We start from the raw sequence: 18,950 nt of genomic DNA, 5'->3' as shown, positions 1-18,950 counted from the left end.
TTCAATCTTCAGTATACCATCTTAAATAACAATATTTATCGAAATTTTGCATTATGTTTCCGGATATTCTTCAGTTTCATGAACGGAATAAACATTTACCCTAGATTTCCAAAATGAAAAGGCCTATTACTACCGGATGAAGTAAGCGCATGGGTGTTCTTCATTTTTCCTCCCGTGGAGAGAACTGTATTTTCGTAATTCCGGCCGTACGGTAGCGCTTTACGCTGCTTGCAGCCGTTATGACAAAAAACATCATTCGACATACGGCCTAAAAAACTTTTTTAGCTCATATGATTGCAACCCTCACCTTCGGCTCGGGCTGCAAACTCGTATTCACCAGAATAGTATATTTCGATACGAGTGAGACAGAATGTTCACGAGTGTGAAGTTGGCGGCCCGAGGCGAAGCCGAGGGCTGCCAATCACACGAGCTGAAAATTCCTGTCTCACATGTGTCGAACAATAGTTTTTGACAGTGATGTTACGTTCAGCGAGTGGCGAACTGTGCCTTTTTTCATTTACTAGTAAACGAAAAGACTTTTCGTTTATGAGTAAACGAAAAGGCACTTTTCGACACGAGGTGAACGTAGCAGCAGTGTCAAAAAGTTTTTTTCGGCCTAATGACGAAACATTGTTGGCGCGAAGTCAGATTTCCCTCCCTCGCTGCTTATTTCGCTGCATCATTTATGCATCTCAAGGACTCTTTGTGACGAATCTTATGAAGAACTAAAAAATGTCTAGGAAGTGAGTTGCATTCGCGGGCGAGTTCCTCTTCCTTGACGAAATCTGCCAAATATTTAGCAAAAAAATGAAAAAAAGTGATAGCGAACTGTGGACAGCACTTCGCATTAGATACAAATCGTCCTCTAACAAACAATAAATACTCTCTTCTCACATAAAAGAGGCAGAAATTAATTCAAATACCATATTAATAAAGAGGTTTGGAGAGAAATCTGAAATTCGTGTGACTACCGAGCGCTAGCTTTCGTGACGAAATTTATTGCAGCACGAGAAGTGAAATCTCATCGGTCCAGTGAGCATAGTTAGCGTAAGTAGCCTATAGAATTAGATTTAATGTTAGTGTCTAAGGAGAGTGTAATTACAACCTTCATTACATGATTCATTTAAAAAACAATGAATAATAGCATTTGAGGTGACAGAGCAACTGGATTGAATGCATTTCTGTAAAATCACTAAACGTTCATGGTAATAAAACTGAACATTGTGGTACGAGGCCCGGAATACCGAGAAATCATCTCCATGGGAGTTATTCATGATTCAACATTTTGTGCATTTATTCGAGAAATCATTGATGATTTGGAAATTTGCTAATCGGTACATTTGAGTTACAATTCCTTCGTGGTTTGATCAGTATTACCCACGAGTTCAAAGTCAGTTTTTGGATCGATCAGGGTAATTTTCTTGATAGTCCCCGTCATCTCGATAGTTGCGTATCCAATCACACCTGCTGCAAGAATTATCAGGAGAACATAGAGCTTCGTGCTTGTACAGAGGTAGGGGCTGTAGGCGTAGGCGACGACGGAACCTGTTGCTTCCCACAATCGAAAGTTTGAGTAGGCTGCCTCCTCCATTCCGGGGAATAGAATTCCACTCAGAGCTGCAATGAAACGTAACGAAATTTGGTAAAACTCAATTTCTATGGCTTTAATTATTGAGGCGATCTCGGCAGCTATAATTGAATTTGAACTAATTCTAGTCACCTCATCTATTGTTCTTATACTCCTGTCATGAGGGGTATAAATTTTAATTATAAATTTAAATTATTTCAAATTAAATTCAAGAACGCATGGTATGGCATTTCATATCACTCCATGACAATGCTTAGCATTATTCTGGGTCGCGACGAGGATGCATGGTATGAACGCTGAAAAGATGATAAATTGTGAAAATTATTTGAGTAAGTCATACTATTCCAATTTCACCCGAAATTTGTCAACATCGATTGTTGTTGCTAGTTACCATTCGCTGATATAGTACATATTTTTCAGAGATCAGTTATCGATTGAAGTGGGTTCGATGGATAACTTACCCTCAGTTGGTGAATTAGTTGATTTCGAATCCTTTTTCAATTGTGGGAAAGTTATTTATGACGAGGGATTGAACAACTGTTGGAAAGACTACTCCGATTTAAAATATTCAAGTTGTGGATTTCTATGGAAAATTATATCAAGTTCAAAAGGTATTCAATTATTCGGTACAGAATTCGATTTGTTCTTGTGCAGATTTTTCTTGTACGTTGTTGCATCGCGTTAACGATACTCCGATACAAACGATTTTACTAAAGTTATTCTCCAGTTCGAGTGATTTATTTGAATGAAAGTGATACTTTAGGTATTTTTATTTCATTGGTTGTTTAATGATCATTTTCGGATGTTCACAATCAGTCGATTTTTTAATTGATCATTGATTTACTTTTAGACCGCAGTTTCGGAGCGAGAAATTGAAGTGAATTGCAGTTAATGAGGGATTTGAAATCTCAGAAAATATTCAAGTCTTCTAATTTAGTGTAAAATCCCCAATTGGAATTGACAGATTTATGGAATCATTATAAATTGAACAGTTTGAACAGCAATTTTGAATAAGTGATAAATTTTGTTAAAAATTGATCAATATTTCGTTTTGAAACATATGTCTTGACAAAAGAATGAATATGTCCACGGAAAAATATACCTCCATGAGGCATATGTTATTCCTAATCAGATATATTCATAATTCCGAATCGAGAATATAATATACCGCATGCATCAATATTATTCTCGATGCGAGCATATAACTGACCGTGACCCTGACCCTCGTATCACCCCTATATGACTTTGTCCAACCGGATCTGATACGAAAGAAAATCCTTAAATTCAAATACTCCTCCCCCATTCGAAAACTAAATGTACAAGATTTCGGATTATGCATATACTTGACTCAGAAATAAAATACGCTCCCTTCGGGTACATTACTTTTCCGTGACTGATGCTCATGTCAAAAAACTTTTCCACATGAATAATAATCTGCTGTAGTTGATGGTTTCTTCAGTGACAAATGAATCATGAATGAAGTAGAGAGAGTACGGAATTGGGAGCGATAAAATATTTTCGCTGCGTAAGAAAATTATGAACAACCCCCCATGAAATTGAGGATAAAAAAAAGATTAAATGTAGGCAGAAGTCGTGTTCACATCGGTCATAAATTTAACACTCTTCCCTTTTTGTTCTCCTACCAAGATTATGCATCAACTCGTTGACGATCAAATAACTTGGTCGTTCAGATGTCGGAAGCTATCACATTTTAATCATCTTGACAGTGCCAAGAGTATCAAGAGTGAAATACAACTGGGTTTCTAATTATTTTAGTTGATAAGGAAAGTTATGAACACCAGTGAACAGTGATTTATTGAAGAATAATAGAGAAAAATCCCAGCCACATCAACTGGTGCTACGACTGAGTGAATTGTCAAGCCGCAAGTTAAGAAACTCACAATTTTAAAATGTTAGTATCTCCGTTATAGCAGTAAAGTGGGATTAAAAATCCCTCGACTGAGTTTTCGGATGGTTAAAACACAATAAAAATGCATGAATTATAGTAATATCTTAATATTCCTCATAAATGTCGGTAATTAAAAGAATAGGTGCGATGAAAATGGCACAGGGATAGCCATATCCATAACCCAGAATTACTGTTAAATTTTGAAGTAGTCAATCCGTTAATATCTCTCTAAAATTTTTAATTATTTAAGTAATCATGAATTGGAATACTCAAATTTCGAATTATTTGATTAATCAATAATGTGTGTAGGAAAATTGGCGCTTTTAACCAATTTAACATTTTATTAAATTCATCATCAATCGGAAATTTAGATTTCAATTATTTTACTAGTTTTCAATTTCGATGAGTATATTTAAACCTTTATCAATGTAAGTCGGAGATTCTTTTAATATTGAAGAATTGTAATATTGGACTAATGATGTGTTCACCTTAGCAACGCTTTCATAGGATCATTTACTTTAAAAGCTGGTGGTAATTCTCATTTGCTCTCCTTGCAAACGTAATTCCGTGCAAACAGCAATTCGGTATCACAACAAATATTGGGTCATTCGGAGGGAGATAGGGGTTGATGGCTAACCCATATGTATTACACGAACGAAGAAGGATGGTTCACTATTCTCATGAAAAATCTAGCGTCTGTGGAAACGCTTCGATAGATGGCACAAGGCTCTAGCCCTTGTGAGGTTCAATTTGTATAAATTTACAGGACCGTCGATAACTCTTGATGAAATGGATCCGAAATCGGTGCCAAAACCTTACTCTCTGCCGCCATCCATTCAACTCCCGGGTATTTCCCTATCTTGTTTATTTGGTGTTATATTGAGTATTTGGGTTATAAATAAAATTAAACATAAATAATATTAAATATAAATAAAATCAAACAGAATTTTCAGAATTCCTCGCATTGAATGAGAGATTTTTTTGTATTCAAGAACGGAATTCCTTAAATTAAAACTGAGGGCGAAAGTTTTTAATTTGAGAAGCTTTTAATTGAAGCTCTGATTTGGATGACGATCCACATTTGAAATGTGTGATTGCATAACGGGGTTTCAATGAGTTTTTTTAAGAAGAATTTCTAATTCTGTGTAATCCCCTAATTGTATCTAACTGAAGCCACATTATCCCTCCTTTTAACGGAATCTTGTTTTTTTTAGTTGTCACTTCATCTGAATGTCGATGAGTTAAGCAGGCTCAATATAATATGGATTTCCTTCTTCGTACTTTGTTCCTCCGGAACAACTACTCAATTCGATAAGAAAATTTAGTTACGACCGTCTGAAATATCTTCCCCAGAGCAGATAGAACTTTGAATTGAATTAAGAATCTAAATGTCGGATCTGAAATACTATTCGAGATAGCCGACCGAGAGGCCAGGGAATTCCTTTTAACCTCCAATTTCTCACCTGACATTGAGATCAGTAATCCTTGAATTTATGGAAAATGGGTGATTATACAATGAATTCTGGAGTTTTTTAAAGAAGATTTTGCCGAAAAATCGGACGAAGAATTTCTGATTCTGTGTCATCCTCTAATGCGATCTAAATTGAAGCACATCCTCGCTCCTTTTAGGGGATTAGGGTTTTGAATTCATTTGGGTTCTTAAATTAAGAAAATCTCTTTCTAGAATTCATGATTCTTCCATTAAAAAAATTTATATTACTCATATTCCACGTATCTTTTGGAATGACTCAGAAATATATAATTCCATCCGAGTGTTCAATAATCCAACACGAAGAGAAATACTCAGTAAAAATTACGGAACAATTCACGTAATCCGCAATGGGGAATCGTAGTCCGGCAATTTTTATAGGAAATGGAAGTGAAGAAATCTGAAACGTTCAGTGAATTTTCAGGTTCATCACCGAACAAAGTACGAAATTGTCACGTAATTATTCCCGAAGAAGTAAAATCTTACAGAAACTTGCCGACTTATTATGCCTCCAAAATCAAAAATTCTTGAACGTTCAACAATTTTTCAATCGTTGGGGAAAAATTACGGAACGACTTGTGGTCCCCACAGCGGTGAGTCATCAGACGGGTGGTTAATTTTTACGGAACAAATCGTAGAATTGACGTGACGATTCGTACAATATCAGTTCCGACTCACACTTTTTATTGAATTTCACTTCGCTCGCGGCGTACGTTTCGAAACGTAATCTTTACATTTTTTTCTGGTAATTTTTTATTCTGAAAATTGAAAATTTCCTTCTGAATGCAGATGAGTTAAGCAGGCCCGATATAATACGGATTAGCTTCTTCGCACTTTGCTCCTCAGAAAGCAACTACTCAATTCGATAAGAAAATTTGGTTACGTCTGAACTACCTTCCCCAGAGCAGACAGAACTTTGAATTGAATTGAGAATCTAACAGAATTCCTTTTAACCTCGAATTTCTCACATCGCGTTGAGATCAGTGATCCCTGAATTTATGGAGATACTTCGAAACAGAGGTTTAAAACACTAATCATCGCGCTCGAATGGTGATAAGTCGCAGCTTAATAGTTCCTCCTACGAGCAGCAATGCATGTGTTTTCTGTAAATAGGGGCTCTCCATTCTACTTGAATATTGCAGATGCGGCACCCGAGAACCAAACTTTAATACCACATCCCGTCCCACTCATTTCCGCTGTTTCCGCCGAGTAAATTATTCAAGGATTGGATAATACCATTCACTCAGTTCATCCGAGACAAGACAGAATCACCCATAATTTTTTTCCGGTTACTTGTGATAATGCAGAGCCAAAAGTGTGTGCAGAAGGTGAATTGAAATTCATAAATACAGATCAGCAAACATTCACGTACCATTAACTTGCACCAGCCAGATTGCATCGCAAACACCCCAGAGTCCGGACATTAGGAAAAACACAATACCCTGTTCCGGACTCGGTCTCCAAAATAGAAGCGCTATGATGATAGCCAGATGCAGAGTAAAGGCGAAAATCACAACCGGTATTCTCCCTGTTAATTTGACGACGGAGCCGGTTGCTAGGGCTGCTATTGCATTCGCCACGCCATAGCAGATCATAACGTAACCGATGTTGCTAATTCCCCAAGCGCACGATACGAATGACTGAAAATTGTATAATTATTATAGCGCGGAAAAAATTGCTTGAATTGAGTATGTGCTAAACCTCGAATGGGGGATGGGTGTTTCAATTCGAGGATGATTATTTTCGTATCAGCCGGGGTTGTACCAAGCGCTCTCAAGTGTAATATAAGGGTCAGACACTAAGTGTGAGAATATAAGGGTCAAAAAGTGGAGGTTGAAAAATGAGGGTCGGAATATTAGAGCCAACAACTGAGGGCCTGAATGTAAAGGTGAAGGAATGAGGGTCAGAATATAAAAGTAAAAAAGTGGGTGACAGGCAATGAGGGTCATATAAGGGCTAAGAACGGTGATCAAGCATAATATATGACTTATATTTAGACCCTCATTGCCTGACACCCACTTTTTTACTTTTATATTCTGACTTTAATGTTTTGACCCGAATATTCTGACCTTCATTTTTTAACCTCCACTTTTTGACCCTTATATTCAGATACTTAGTGCCTGACCCTTATATTGCACTTAAGAGGGCTTGCTACAACCCGGCCTGATACAAACCATCATCTTCGAATTGAAATACCCATTCCCCAATTGAGGATAGAATATACTTGAATCAATTTTTTCTCGTGAGTGGATTTTCCTCGTAAACTTGATAATCACCGAGATACCTAACAACATAATTATGACGTGTTGTGTACATTTTCTACTGAAAATACTCACAGCATTGTAATCAGCAAATAGAAAGGCCTGTTCAGCACCAATAAACATCGTAATAGGCAGTATTAGCAGTTGCCGTCTTTCCTTCAACAACTTCAACGTAACTGCCAGTAATTTAAAACCCGATTGGCCCGTGGCAGATCCTGTTCTCCCCCTGTCGTATCTAAAACCATGGAAAGACAAACTGTAATGGAGTCGTAAATTCACGCGAAAATATATGACTCTGTGAATCGATACAATTCTGAGGACTCAGCGGGTTTATTGCCATGGAATTTACAATCGTCGCTTTCATTTCCGAAAGAATCCACGGGATATGCATCCTCGCGTTTCCTGTGGCTACTTTATATCTTATTTCTTCCAATTCCAATAACAAACCCTCATGTCAGGGGAATGGGTGAAATATGGTTGTCAATGTGAACCTTCAATTGATATTTCGACAATCTGGAGTCGTAAGTAACGAAAGAATGGCGCAAATGCGACAAAAATGTACAGAAGGAGAAGAATTCGCACTGTTTGAAAATAAATTTACATTTTATGGATAATCTGGTGGTACTGTTCATAATCGACATAGAATTTCAATTTTTAGGTGAAATTTACGTGAATTGAGCTGTGTTGTTGAATTTTCAATTGAACCTAAGTAGTGGCAGAAGGAAAATGATCAGTTTCAACTTTTTTTTTAAATATTGATGACTCATTTCATTTTCTACTCTGTTGAAAATTTTTCGTCTGAAATTTCCGGTACACTTTTTAGCAATTTTAATCGAATTTAATTTCCACGGAAATTTTAAGGAATCTCGTCATTGAGAACACGGGGTTTCGGGAAAAAATTAACGAGAACTGTCAATTTCAGTTCCATTTTTTCCCGAAAATGAATACCAAACCAGGAAATGTAGATAAATATATTCTCGAATTTTCAGGTCAGTGACACTGAATGCGATTTAGGGGGGAAAAATCATGAAATTTCTGATTTCACTGAAAATTCACAGTTTGGCACAATTTGGCATTGAATCTTCATATTGGATTGGGAATTCAAATAAATTAAGCAATTCTCATCTTTATGCTGCTAGAATTCTGACATTTTACTGAATTTTCAGTGAAACCTGAAATTTCGTGATTTTTCTCCCCGAAATTGCATTCAGTGTCACTCTCCTGAAAATTAGTAGTCAACTATCCATGAAATTTCATTTTTTCTGTAACAGTATGGTCTAGAATATTGATAATATTGAGGAAAGGATAGGCATTTGTAACTGTTTATCCAGTGAAATTACGAAAGTCTATCATCGTACGCCATCCCTTGCTACCAGCTGGATCAGCCTTTCTAGGAACAATCAAGATCGGAGAATTAAATGGAAAAGATGAAGATTCAATGATATCTGATGCGCGCAATTCTTTAATTTCTGTTTGGTCTCCTTAATTGGATGTCCTCGAATTCTATACACTCAACCGTGAGGCCCATTATATCATGATGCTATTAACGGAGAAAATTAAATGTCAAGCGTTTCCAAGAAAACGTATCCTACGACAATGCTCCATAAAATCCTTACACAGCCGTATATTACCGCAATGGTAACTGAATAACTGACTGTTACAGTTGGACATTACGATTACATTACGATTTACTCATTTTTTGTCAGACTGCAGCCCAGTGCCTGGATTTTATAGCTCAACCAGTCAAAAATATATCTCGTAACTGTTGATGTTTAGCGCAGAAATGCGGTCGTTTCGTATTCCCCCTCCACTCCTCCACCCCGTGTACCAATGATCAAACAAAAATATATTCACCTCGACAGAGAATCTACTCCGAAAGCAACAATCAGAGATGCCAGGACCATACAACCGAGATAAATTCCCGATATCAAGTGAATTCTTTCCGCTGGGGGTGGCGCCAGGTTCGGGTTCTCTGTTGCCTTGGCTTTGCAGAAATTCGCACCGCATGTTTCAGCGACTATTGTGCTATTGAGAGCTAGAGTCACTGGAGTTGCCTCCATACCGTAGGATAATACTGGAACAGATTTTTTTATCGTTCACCGATCTTTTCTTTCTTTCGTCCGGGGGAAAAGGTTTTGTGTTACACCCAGGTGACCCTTTCTGACTCACTGGGTTCTCAACGGTAATTGGATAATTGCAGGACGGTATCATGGGCGTTATCAAGAGTGACGAATTTGTTAAGATTAAATTCCGAGAATTCTCTGTGATCACTCACTGCAAAAACTAGGTATTTTAAAACCATTCTAATTCAGAATGTTGGATAGTTTAAAAAATCTCTGAATTGTTACAAATGTTTGAATATTTTACTGATGTATAAAAATTTCAGACTGTTTCCAGAAAACTTTATTAGTGGACAAAGCTGCACTGAGAAAAATCCGTCGTCGACTTCAAGGCGCGCTCGACTTTGATAAAAATTCAAAAGCGGCAACTTTGTTTCAAAGTCGCGCGGTTGAATCAAGGGTGTCGTCATCAATTCATTGTTTTCGGTCTTTGGAGTCATATTTTACGCCGTCGAAAAAGCGCGTCCTTGATTCAGTGTCACCGGAGTTTGGTTCAACATTGACGGAAATCATCCAAAAGCAGGAACCTTTGGTTTAAGTCTCCTCATGTCTTTGATTTCTATATCCACGAGATTGGCCGCGCGTGTTACGCACTCGCCTTCTCATCTCCTCACGTAGTGGCGCTTCGGTTTCAGTCTTACGCTTACGCTTATTTGAGATTTTCGAGATTTATCGAGATCGATTTCAGTAGCGAAGTGGTAAAAGGAGATAAGTCAATTTTCACTATTGACCAGTTTTCCATGAATATCTTGGAATCTAAGGGAGATAGCGAAATTTTCGTAATCGCATTTGTTGTAGCACTCAATCGGCTCCACATAAAAGATTATAACAAAAATTTCGCTATCTCCCTTAGATTCCGAGACATTGATTGAAAACTGGTCAGTAGTCAAAATTGACTTATCTCCTTTTACCCCTTCGCCACTGATTTCCTTTCTCCTTTTTACGATAGCATAAAAATTGAAGGGTTAGGCAGTTGATGCAATGCCCTACATCATTAAATTGCCCTCGACTTTGATTCAAAAACCTGTTTTTTTTAGAAATTGCTTTAAATGATTCGCGAGACTTGAACGCATTTATGAGCGCAATGCCTTGAATTAAGCGCCGCGCCCTTGGACGAGCCCGGATTTTTCTCAGTGAAAGAAAAATACCTCGCGAGTGTTTCATCAACCGATTTATCGATGAATGAATCGGTACTGTAATCACAATCACCTGCGGACGATATGAGATTTCCCCAAACCTGCGCCATTTGATAGAACATGAAGAATAATCCGAAGAATCTGGTAACAATGACATCTGCACCAAGCTCGGAAATTGTTGCATAAGCTTCACTGACAACAGTCAGATATGTGCACTTCGCACACCACAATGGACCACCACCCAAACCAACAGCCAGTCCCGCCGGGATCATTGTGTAAAATCGGGGGTAGAATTGAGCCGCTATGAACGGCATGTACGTTACGAACGACACTGATATCGTCCATTTACACCCCAGAAAGCTGAAAGGAAACAAATAGGGAATATCATTAATGAATTTCTTCGCTCTTTGCCTCTGCATGCAAACATTAATAATTCCAGGTGAGGACAGGAAATGAATTCCTCTCCTACATGCCCCGGGGGGTGAATGCAGTGGCAACGGGAGGGGAAATTCATGAGGCTTTTAGGTTCATTTGTCAGAATGATTGCATTCGGTTGGATGGGTTTCCATTTCATGATTTGAAAATGAATGAGGTTGGGAGATTGATGTTTTTTTCACGCTGAATGTGATATTTTCATTAATTATGCAATTTTCGATAACATGAATGACATTATGTGCAGTAAAAACCACAGGAAAAATTTCTTGAGGCACGAGATGAATATTCCCTTCAAGTCAAACGTAACTTCAACGGAAGGAGTGATTTTTATTTCATTCATATTTCATTCTGTCGCTGGAAGGCGTGCACCCAGAAAAATGGTTATTTTGAGTCAAATAAAAATCTCTATTTTAAATTTTTTACTTGTTTCAAGAAATAGGATTTAATTATACTAAGCAAGCAATGTATTTATTTCAACTAAATAAATACACATTTAATTGACAACATTTAATTGATATAAACAAAACTTCGAATAAAATTTGTTATTTAATTTTTAAAAAACTCATTTGGTACTGTTTAAATAAACTTATTTATTTGATTTAAATCAGATTTATTTGATTCAAATAAATCATTTTTCTGGGTGTTGTATTTGAAAAGGATAATATCCCCGAGTTATTCACAGTCAATTTTTACGTCAGCTCGCTCTGTAATTTTTACATCATTCTTCGTCCCATGTAAGCATAGGGTGGATACATGGGAGAATAAAAATTATGTTATCCCGCGAAAAGAAATTGGAATTTTTAGTAATACTTCCGGGCGATGGGCGCCGAAAACAATAATTTTTATTGAATCGACACGTTGCTCTACAATCATGTGTTCGTACGTAATTTTTACATTATTTCAATGGATTTTTTAAAATTTTGTTTCTCCGCGTACAAAAAGTGGGATGAAATGATCGTCAAAATTTTTTCAAAAAGTCTTCTCGCAAATATTACTATGATAATTGGATTCAAGAGTTGAAAATGATGGAATTAATTTTTCAAACCCAAAATCCTGAATATATCTCTATTAATACCTCATTCTCCCCTCTCAGCTTGCAAATTGGATAATTAAAAAGCTAGACTGCGGACTCATTAAAGGAAAACTGCAGCCAGGAGCTCCTTAAAATTCACGGGGAGTTGTTGCAACTCAAGGCAAAGGAAGGAAAGAGTTTCTCAAAGCATTTACAAAGAATAGTAATGAACACTCACCTTATCATCAAGACGGGTAAGAAAACATTACTAAAGATGAGACTTCCGTAAATGGCAGCTAGGGTGGATGTGCCAAGAGAGTCGTCGGCGTTTATTGAACTCTGAAGATTACTGGCGCCCATGAATGCCGTGAAGTGGATCATGAATGCGATGCCAATCATCAATATGTTCTTGAGTATTCTCCATCTTTCGGATCTCTGGAAGACCATGCGCGGGTTCGATACCGTGATAGTAGTCATTCTGTCGATATTAAGGGTGTCAATCTTGTTTGATGAAAGAAGAAAGAAAAACAATTTTCTTTCCCTTCACCATAGTGAAGGCAGAAAGACGTATATTATGTTTGAGAAGTCGTCTTTTACGCGTGAAGTTGAAGCCTAAATTGCCTACAATTCGCCGCAAATTACGATGATTTTTTCTGGATTGTATCCAAAGAGAAATATTCAGTAAAAATTACGGAACAAGTCACGTAATCCGCAATAAGATGAATGGAAGAGAAGAAATTTGAAGCGTTCAGTGAATTTTCAGGTTCATCACCGAACAATGTACGAAATTGTCACGTACACGGAGAGAAATATTCAGTAAAAATTACGGAACTCACAATTCACTCACCGATTACGAAATCGACTCATAAAATTTAAGTGACGGTATCGTAATTTTTCACAGGAGATTCATATAGAAATTACGAAACGCTTCGGAAAAATTCCATGACAGTTCCGTAAAATTTCCTACGACCACATTTCGCTCCGGAATTACGGAAAAGATACGTAATTTCCAACGCAAAACGCAAAAATAGTCGAAATGCATTGAAAATTTGTAATTGAAATATCGCTTCTTCTGTTCACCGATAGGTTTTTTGCGAGAAAACAATGGATTCCCTTGCGTCTCACAAGACTCTCTATATTATTTCAATTTCAAAATGCTAGATGAATTTCAGAAGGAAAATCCCCGAATTGCAGTCCTAACACAGCAAAAACGAATGTTTGAATTTCACACACCTTTTGTAGACATTTTTCAGACACTAAAAAACGTCTGAATAAAAATAAAAAAAATGTCTGAATTTCAAACATGAATTAAGCTGTTTGAGCACCTGTTTATCTGAAATTCCGAAACATTTTCATTTTCTTCAAACGTTTTTCAGTATCTGAAAAATGTCTACAAAAGATGTGTGTGTGTGTGTGTGAAATTCAGGCATTCATTTTTGCTGTGAAATAATAAATCCTCCCCCTCTCCCACTTTAATCCCCCAATTTTCATTGTCCGCAGAACAATACAAAACAATTGACCAAAATTTTCCAACAACAGCTAGTCCCGTTGGAAAGATCCAAATGAACCGTTAAACACCAAATTCCGGGCTCTTTCCTAACTCATTCGAAAGGTCGAGCGGATGTGCCGAATTACTCTTGACCCCTCAGCACTCGAACAATACTGATAACCAACGGCCAGCGTTCAATACTCAATTCGCACGTGAGCTACGTACAACAGGCATGCCTAACAACGCCTGAACACACTCGTTCAATAAATAGTCAGCGTTTTAAAAACATTGACGTTTCCGTTGGGGGCTCTTCTCACTGTATTTTTAATTTTTCCGTCGTGCACACCACAATAAAAATAGTATCTCGTTGTTTCTTCCCGGTGATAAAATAAGAAGAGCAAACATCGCCGGGGAATTGATCTCACTCTCCCTGTTTTCTCGAGTTTTTTCCCTTCGTTTCCCCCATTTTTTCTCCTTTTCCGTCAATATCTGAGAGATCAAACCTATTCTCTCCAAATGCCGAGAAGAAAAAGCATGCGAAGTCCCCCATTCTCCCCGAATAGTCTCCGGGAATATGAGGAAAAAATGGATTTGATTGGTGAATGTTTTTTTTTCGTCTGTGCCAATACGGTCTTTCACATTGAGAGAAAAATATAATTCTTCTGACTATATTCCATCACCATCGCACTATAGTCGAAAAGTCCCCAATAATTTCTCATGGGTTACGGTAACTATGGCCGGAGAAGTGATTACTACAATGGAATGTAGTCATTGCTACTATTTTATAGTTCTGCTCACGATAGATTTGTCGTGGTCACTTTTGAACTTTGGTTAGTTTAACTGCATTTTGATTTGCAAAAATTACGCTTGTGAAGTTACTATAATGTTATGTGCCGCATACAAAAAAAATCGTATCGATCACCAAAATTGCCTCAACAATTTTCTTATAGTAAATCGAACTTCAGATTTTTCTCTCAGTGCACCACTGACTCTCTCATTCGTACAATTCTGCAGTGGATAACAGGGTGGAATCCTCTTAATCTATAATTATACATTTTTGGCAGAATTGGCGTGTCCACCTGAATTAATATTTTTCCACTTCGAGTGGATAGAATTCGTCATTCCATTGGGAATCGGTGAAATATGCGAATTGATGCATAGAGATGCTTTGAACTCTCGGTTTATTGGAACCGATAGTCATTGGGTGAAGGAATTTTGATTATTGTCGTATGCGAAGTGCTATTGTTATGATTGAAATTGTTTATTGATAGAGTGAGGCTTGAACGCGAATGATTTATGTCAAGACTCATTGCCGAAAATTAAAAATGATTGGAATCCGGCACAACTTTGTACCGAATATTCATGCCTTTTATTGGAAATTACAGAGAGGTAGGGAATGCTTGATTTTCTCCTGCAGAAAGCTAGAATTGAAGTGACTCTTTAGTAAAACTGGAAATTCCATAATTCCTCATCCCCTCAATCAAATCAAATATTGCTCTCCTGGAAATTATTATTTCACTGTCAGAAAAAGAGTAAATTTGGTGGATCAATTTCCCAATTACGAGTAATTTTCTGTGACACGGAATTCAATTTGGTGGGAAAATAATAAAATTTCACATATTTTAGCCGCAGCGAGAAGAGGTATCCCAAATTTACTTGAATTCTTAATTGAAAAAATGACTATTTAGTTCTACACTAGGGAAAAAATACTTTTGCCAAGGAATCATTTTCTTGGGAGAAGAATGTATTTTTATTAGGAGCGTATTTCTCCAGTCCTGTCACTCCCAGGTGATACATGTTTATCTCTAAATATTCAAGTTATGTTGAATTAGAGATGATTATGTTACATATGACCTTGAATACACCCTTAATTATTTTTCAATTTTTTCAACAATTTGAAAATTGTTTTCTCAGTGTAAATTCAGTAGTGAAGCGGTAAACCGAGTTAAGTCGATTTTGACTATTAGCCAGTTTTTGCTGAATATCTCGGAATCTAAGAGAGATAGCAAAATTTTTCTCATGACTTTTTTTATAACGCTCTATTGGCTCTACAAAAAAGGTCATAACAAAGATTTTTCTATCTCTTTTAGATTCCGAGATATTCGTCAAAAACTAGCCAATAGTAAAAATCGACTTGACCCGGTTTACCGCTTCGCTACTGAATTGCATTTGGACTTTATTGAAAATTGAAAAGTGTAAAGAAAAAAATACAGAAATATTTCTGTCAACTTTCAGGGAATAGTTGAACTGAAATTAACAGCTTCTATTGATTTTTTCATAAAATTTTGAATTATCAACAACGAAATTCCATGAAATTTCAGTAATCAGTAAAACTATAATGCAAATTATAGTTTAATTATATATATTATATATATTATATATATTATATATATTATAGTATATAGTAAAACTATAATGTGAATTTTCAACTTCTGTAAACAGTGACATACCTTATTTATTTAATACAACATCAACATTTCCATCAGAATAAATATATGAGGTTGTATTAATTACCAAGGAAAATTTGCAAAATAAATAGAAAAATTTCAAAAAGTTTTGTTCGATCAAAAAGCGTCATTCAACACCGGAATTTTTCTGGTGAGTCCTCCACCAAAAATCTAATGTCTTCCTCTCCATGCAATATCGATGATTGACAACCGAAATAATTGCACGTTGATGAGAATGACAGGGCGTGAAGTTCAAAGAGACCCGTGTGAATGACGGGAGTCAATATCAAACAACGACCTCCGCGAATATTCGCCCGGGGGGAATACACGACGCTCATTGAAATCGCGTAGCAAACGCCTCTGTAATTGACTCTACGTTTACACAGTAGGTTCGTATAATACCTCTCGAATGAATTCACCGCCTATTACACTCTGGACATTAACCGTGTCACGTGCACGTATGATTTTTCATTTCCAATTTGTCGTACTGTTTAATATAAACATTAAATTATAAAATTTTTAGTTATACACATAGAGTAGACTCAAAGGAAATTACATTTAAGAAGTCGCCCTTTACGTTTTCTGTTGCGTATTCAAGTTGAAGCGTAAATTATGCTCACAATGGCGACAATTAATTGAAGTTGAATCAAAATTACGCTGAAAACTCCCTCCCTGAGGTCACGTGACGCCTTCAGGTCGATTTTATTTTGATTATTTTTCCCAATCGGATTTCGACCAATCAGAGCGCAGTATTAGAGGCTACCCGACAATTTTATTTCGGATATTTCCTTCTAGCTTTTTAATATTTCGCAGTAGTTCTTCATTTTTTTTACCTGAATATTTCGCAGTAGCTCTTCATTTTTTCGGCTCATTTCAGATAGAATCTTATATTTGACAGTCTATGGAAATCGGGTTATTCTATTAACTTAATTTGTTCAAATCTCCTGATGTTGTCCACTGCACTCTGCTTGACCAAAATCCGATTGAGAATAATAATCCGACAAATACCCCTCGAGATTCAAAATTAACCGGGTATTTCCCTCAAGCTCCCCTGCAAACAAACCATGGTACCAAGTTTTGCAGAAAAATCCCTCCCGGAAGCGCTCAGGATTTTTTAACTGCAGAACTTGACACCCTCATTGATTTGCAACGAAGCTATCTGGAAATATCCGATAATTTTGGAGCTCTTGGGGTATTACTACTGAATATTTTCTTTCCAACAGGGACATTTTAAAATAACATCTCCTGCACTGTAATCCCAGCGGGGGCAAAAAAATATTTATTCCGTTTATGCAGGGGTACTACATCACCACCATCTGAAGAGAATATCAAATATTCAGTACGTAATTCCTCCCATTCAACAATGAAAATCCGTGATCCAGGGCTTATCGCATGAATAATCATGAGACTTATTCACTTTAATCAAGGAGATTAATTGTCACAGCTCATTATCATTCATTTCAAGGTGATAAAAATAGAAATCGTGCTGTGACTGAGCAGATGAATATAAAAAATTTACAAATACAAATGAGTTGAGTTTTTTCTCATTAGAGATATGAGTCAAGATATTACCATAACTTGAGATATAAAAAATAAATTCAATTTTTTTATCAGAGAATTGTTTTTTCAATGAAATTCAATGATTCTGCTCTTTCATTGAACCGTTCTAGGATGATTGTCGATATTACTTTACGAGAATAGTCTATGCACCATTCACTGAACTTCACCAGAAAAATAATTTATTTCATCATTTATTTGCGTTTAGTCAACTATTTGTCAACTATTTATTTCATTTTTTATTTGCGTTAATCTAGACTGATATTCGTATCCAACGAATTAATATATTGTGAAAATTATTTACTAGTCTACTATCTGCATATCACTTATCAATTGATTCGATGTGTCTAGTTTATTATCTAGACTTAATTTGAGAAGTAAAAGTTGAGGATCCACGATCTCCCATACATCCACGGTAGAAATTACCTTCAATCCACGGAAAACGTCCTGTATATCCACGGTCAAAGTTACCGTGGAGCGTGTGAATAGACACTGCCTTAAATTCTTTTTTTTGAAACAAGTAAACAAGTTTACTCATTTCTAACAAAAAAAAATCCTGATACAAGTAAAAAATTTCAAATAAAGATTTTTATTTGATTCAAAAAATCATTTTTCTGAGTGTGTCCACCGATTGCACTCTCTCTGATGCAACCTATTTTATCATAAATTTTCCAACAATTAGCCACGATGGAGAAAAAAATTGAAGCACGATCGTACAGTGAAAAAGATCCCGCCACCTCATGAAAAATTCAGTCAGAGGTTCCGCGACAAACCAAATTTCATCCAATTTCTTTTCCCCCACGTGCTCTTTTTTTCATAAAAGCCCACATTTCAACTCGTGTGCAGCAGTTGAGAGGTATTTTCCGAGAAAACTCTCGTAGAGAACTCAAAACTGCATCAGCATTTGTGGTCACACCGGGGAGACCGTCCGTGTGACTGTTATAGAAGGGGCAATCCAGCACTGTGCGACCTTGTACATCTATCATACACATTGCCTTTCACGAGAGTTCACGTGGAATTTAGTAATAACATATGCATGCAATGATAAATAAAGTAAAACCGAATTTAATTTCAACTTTTGACAGCATTTGATCCTTCAACTTTCGGAATGATTTAATTACTTCAACTTTGACAATCTGTTCACAATTTCAAGAAGATTTTTTTTACTCACTCGGCTGCTTTGATGAGTAACAAAATACGGGAAAATCCAGAAGAACTGCGTTGCGATATTGAATTGAATTCAATTCAATTGACATCAAAGGGTTGGATTTTCAAATGGCCGTCAGACATATAGACGTAGAGCCACGCGAATCCATTAGTTTGCAAGATCTATGTCACCTCGACGATTTACAACACCACCGGGAAATTCACGAGAACATATTTCATTACTATTTTGAATTCTGCGTGATGTGTTTATGGCTGCTGTATGTGGTACACGTGCGGAAGGAAAAACGTGACTGACTGGTGTACCTGAATCCATTGAACGTACATTCTTTTTTTCCCCACC

At 36.7% G+C, this 18,950-nt stretch overlaps 1 protein-coding gene across 1 annotated transcript; it reads right to left on the bottom strand.

The window, feature by feature from the left end:
• Window positions 1-1,269: 1,269 nt before the first annotated feature.
• Window positions 1,270-18,889, bottom strand: LOC107035838 (UNC93-like protein). The gene is made up of 7 exons (XM_015253437.1): window positions 18,615-18,889; window positions 12,189-12,428; window positions 10,577-10,863; window positions 9,102-9,321; window positions 7,323-7,482; window positions 6,359-6,626; window positions 1,270-1,617 (listed from the first exon to the last, which is right to left on the bottom strand). Exons 2-7 carry the CDS (start codon window positions 12,425-12,427, stop codon window positions 1,346-1,348), a joined length of 1,446 nt encoding a protein of 481 aa, XP_015108923.1. The 5' UTR covers window position 12,428; window positions 18,615-18,889; the 3' UTR covers window positions 1,270-1,345.
• Between the last annotated feature and the right edge of the window lie 61 nt (window positions 18,890-18,950).

Source organism: Diachasma alloeum, unplaced genomic scaffold, assembly GCF_001412515.2.
Source record: "Diachasma alloeum isolate Michigan unplaced genomic scaffold, Dall2.0 Dall_scaffold_00201, whole genome shotgun sequence".
NCBI lineage: Eukaryota > Metazoa > Arthropoda > Insecta > Hymenoptera > Braconidae > Diachasma > Diachasma alloeum.
The sequence above is the reverse complement of the archived record's forward strand: the minus strand, read 5'-3'. Positions and strand labels throughout refer to the sequence as shown.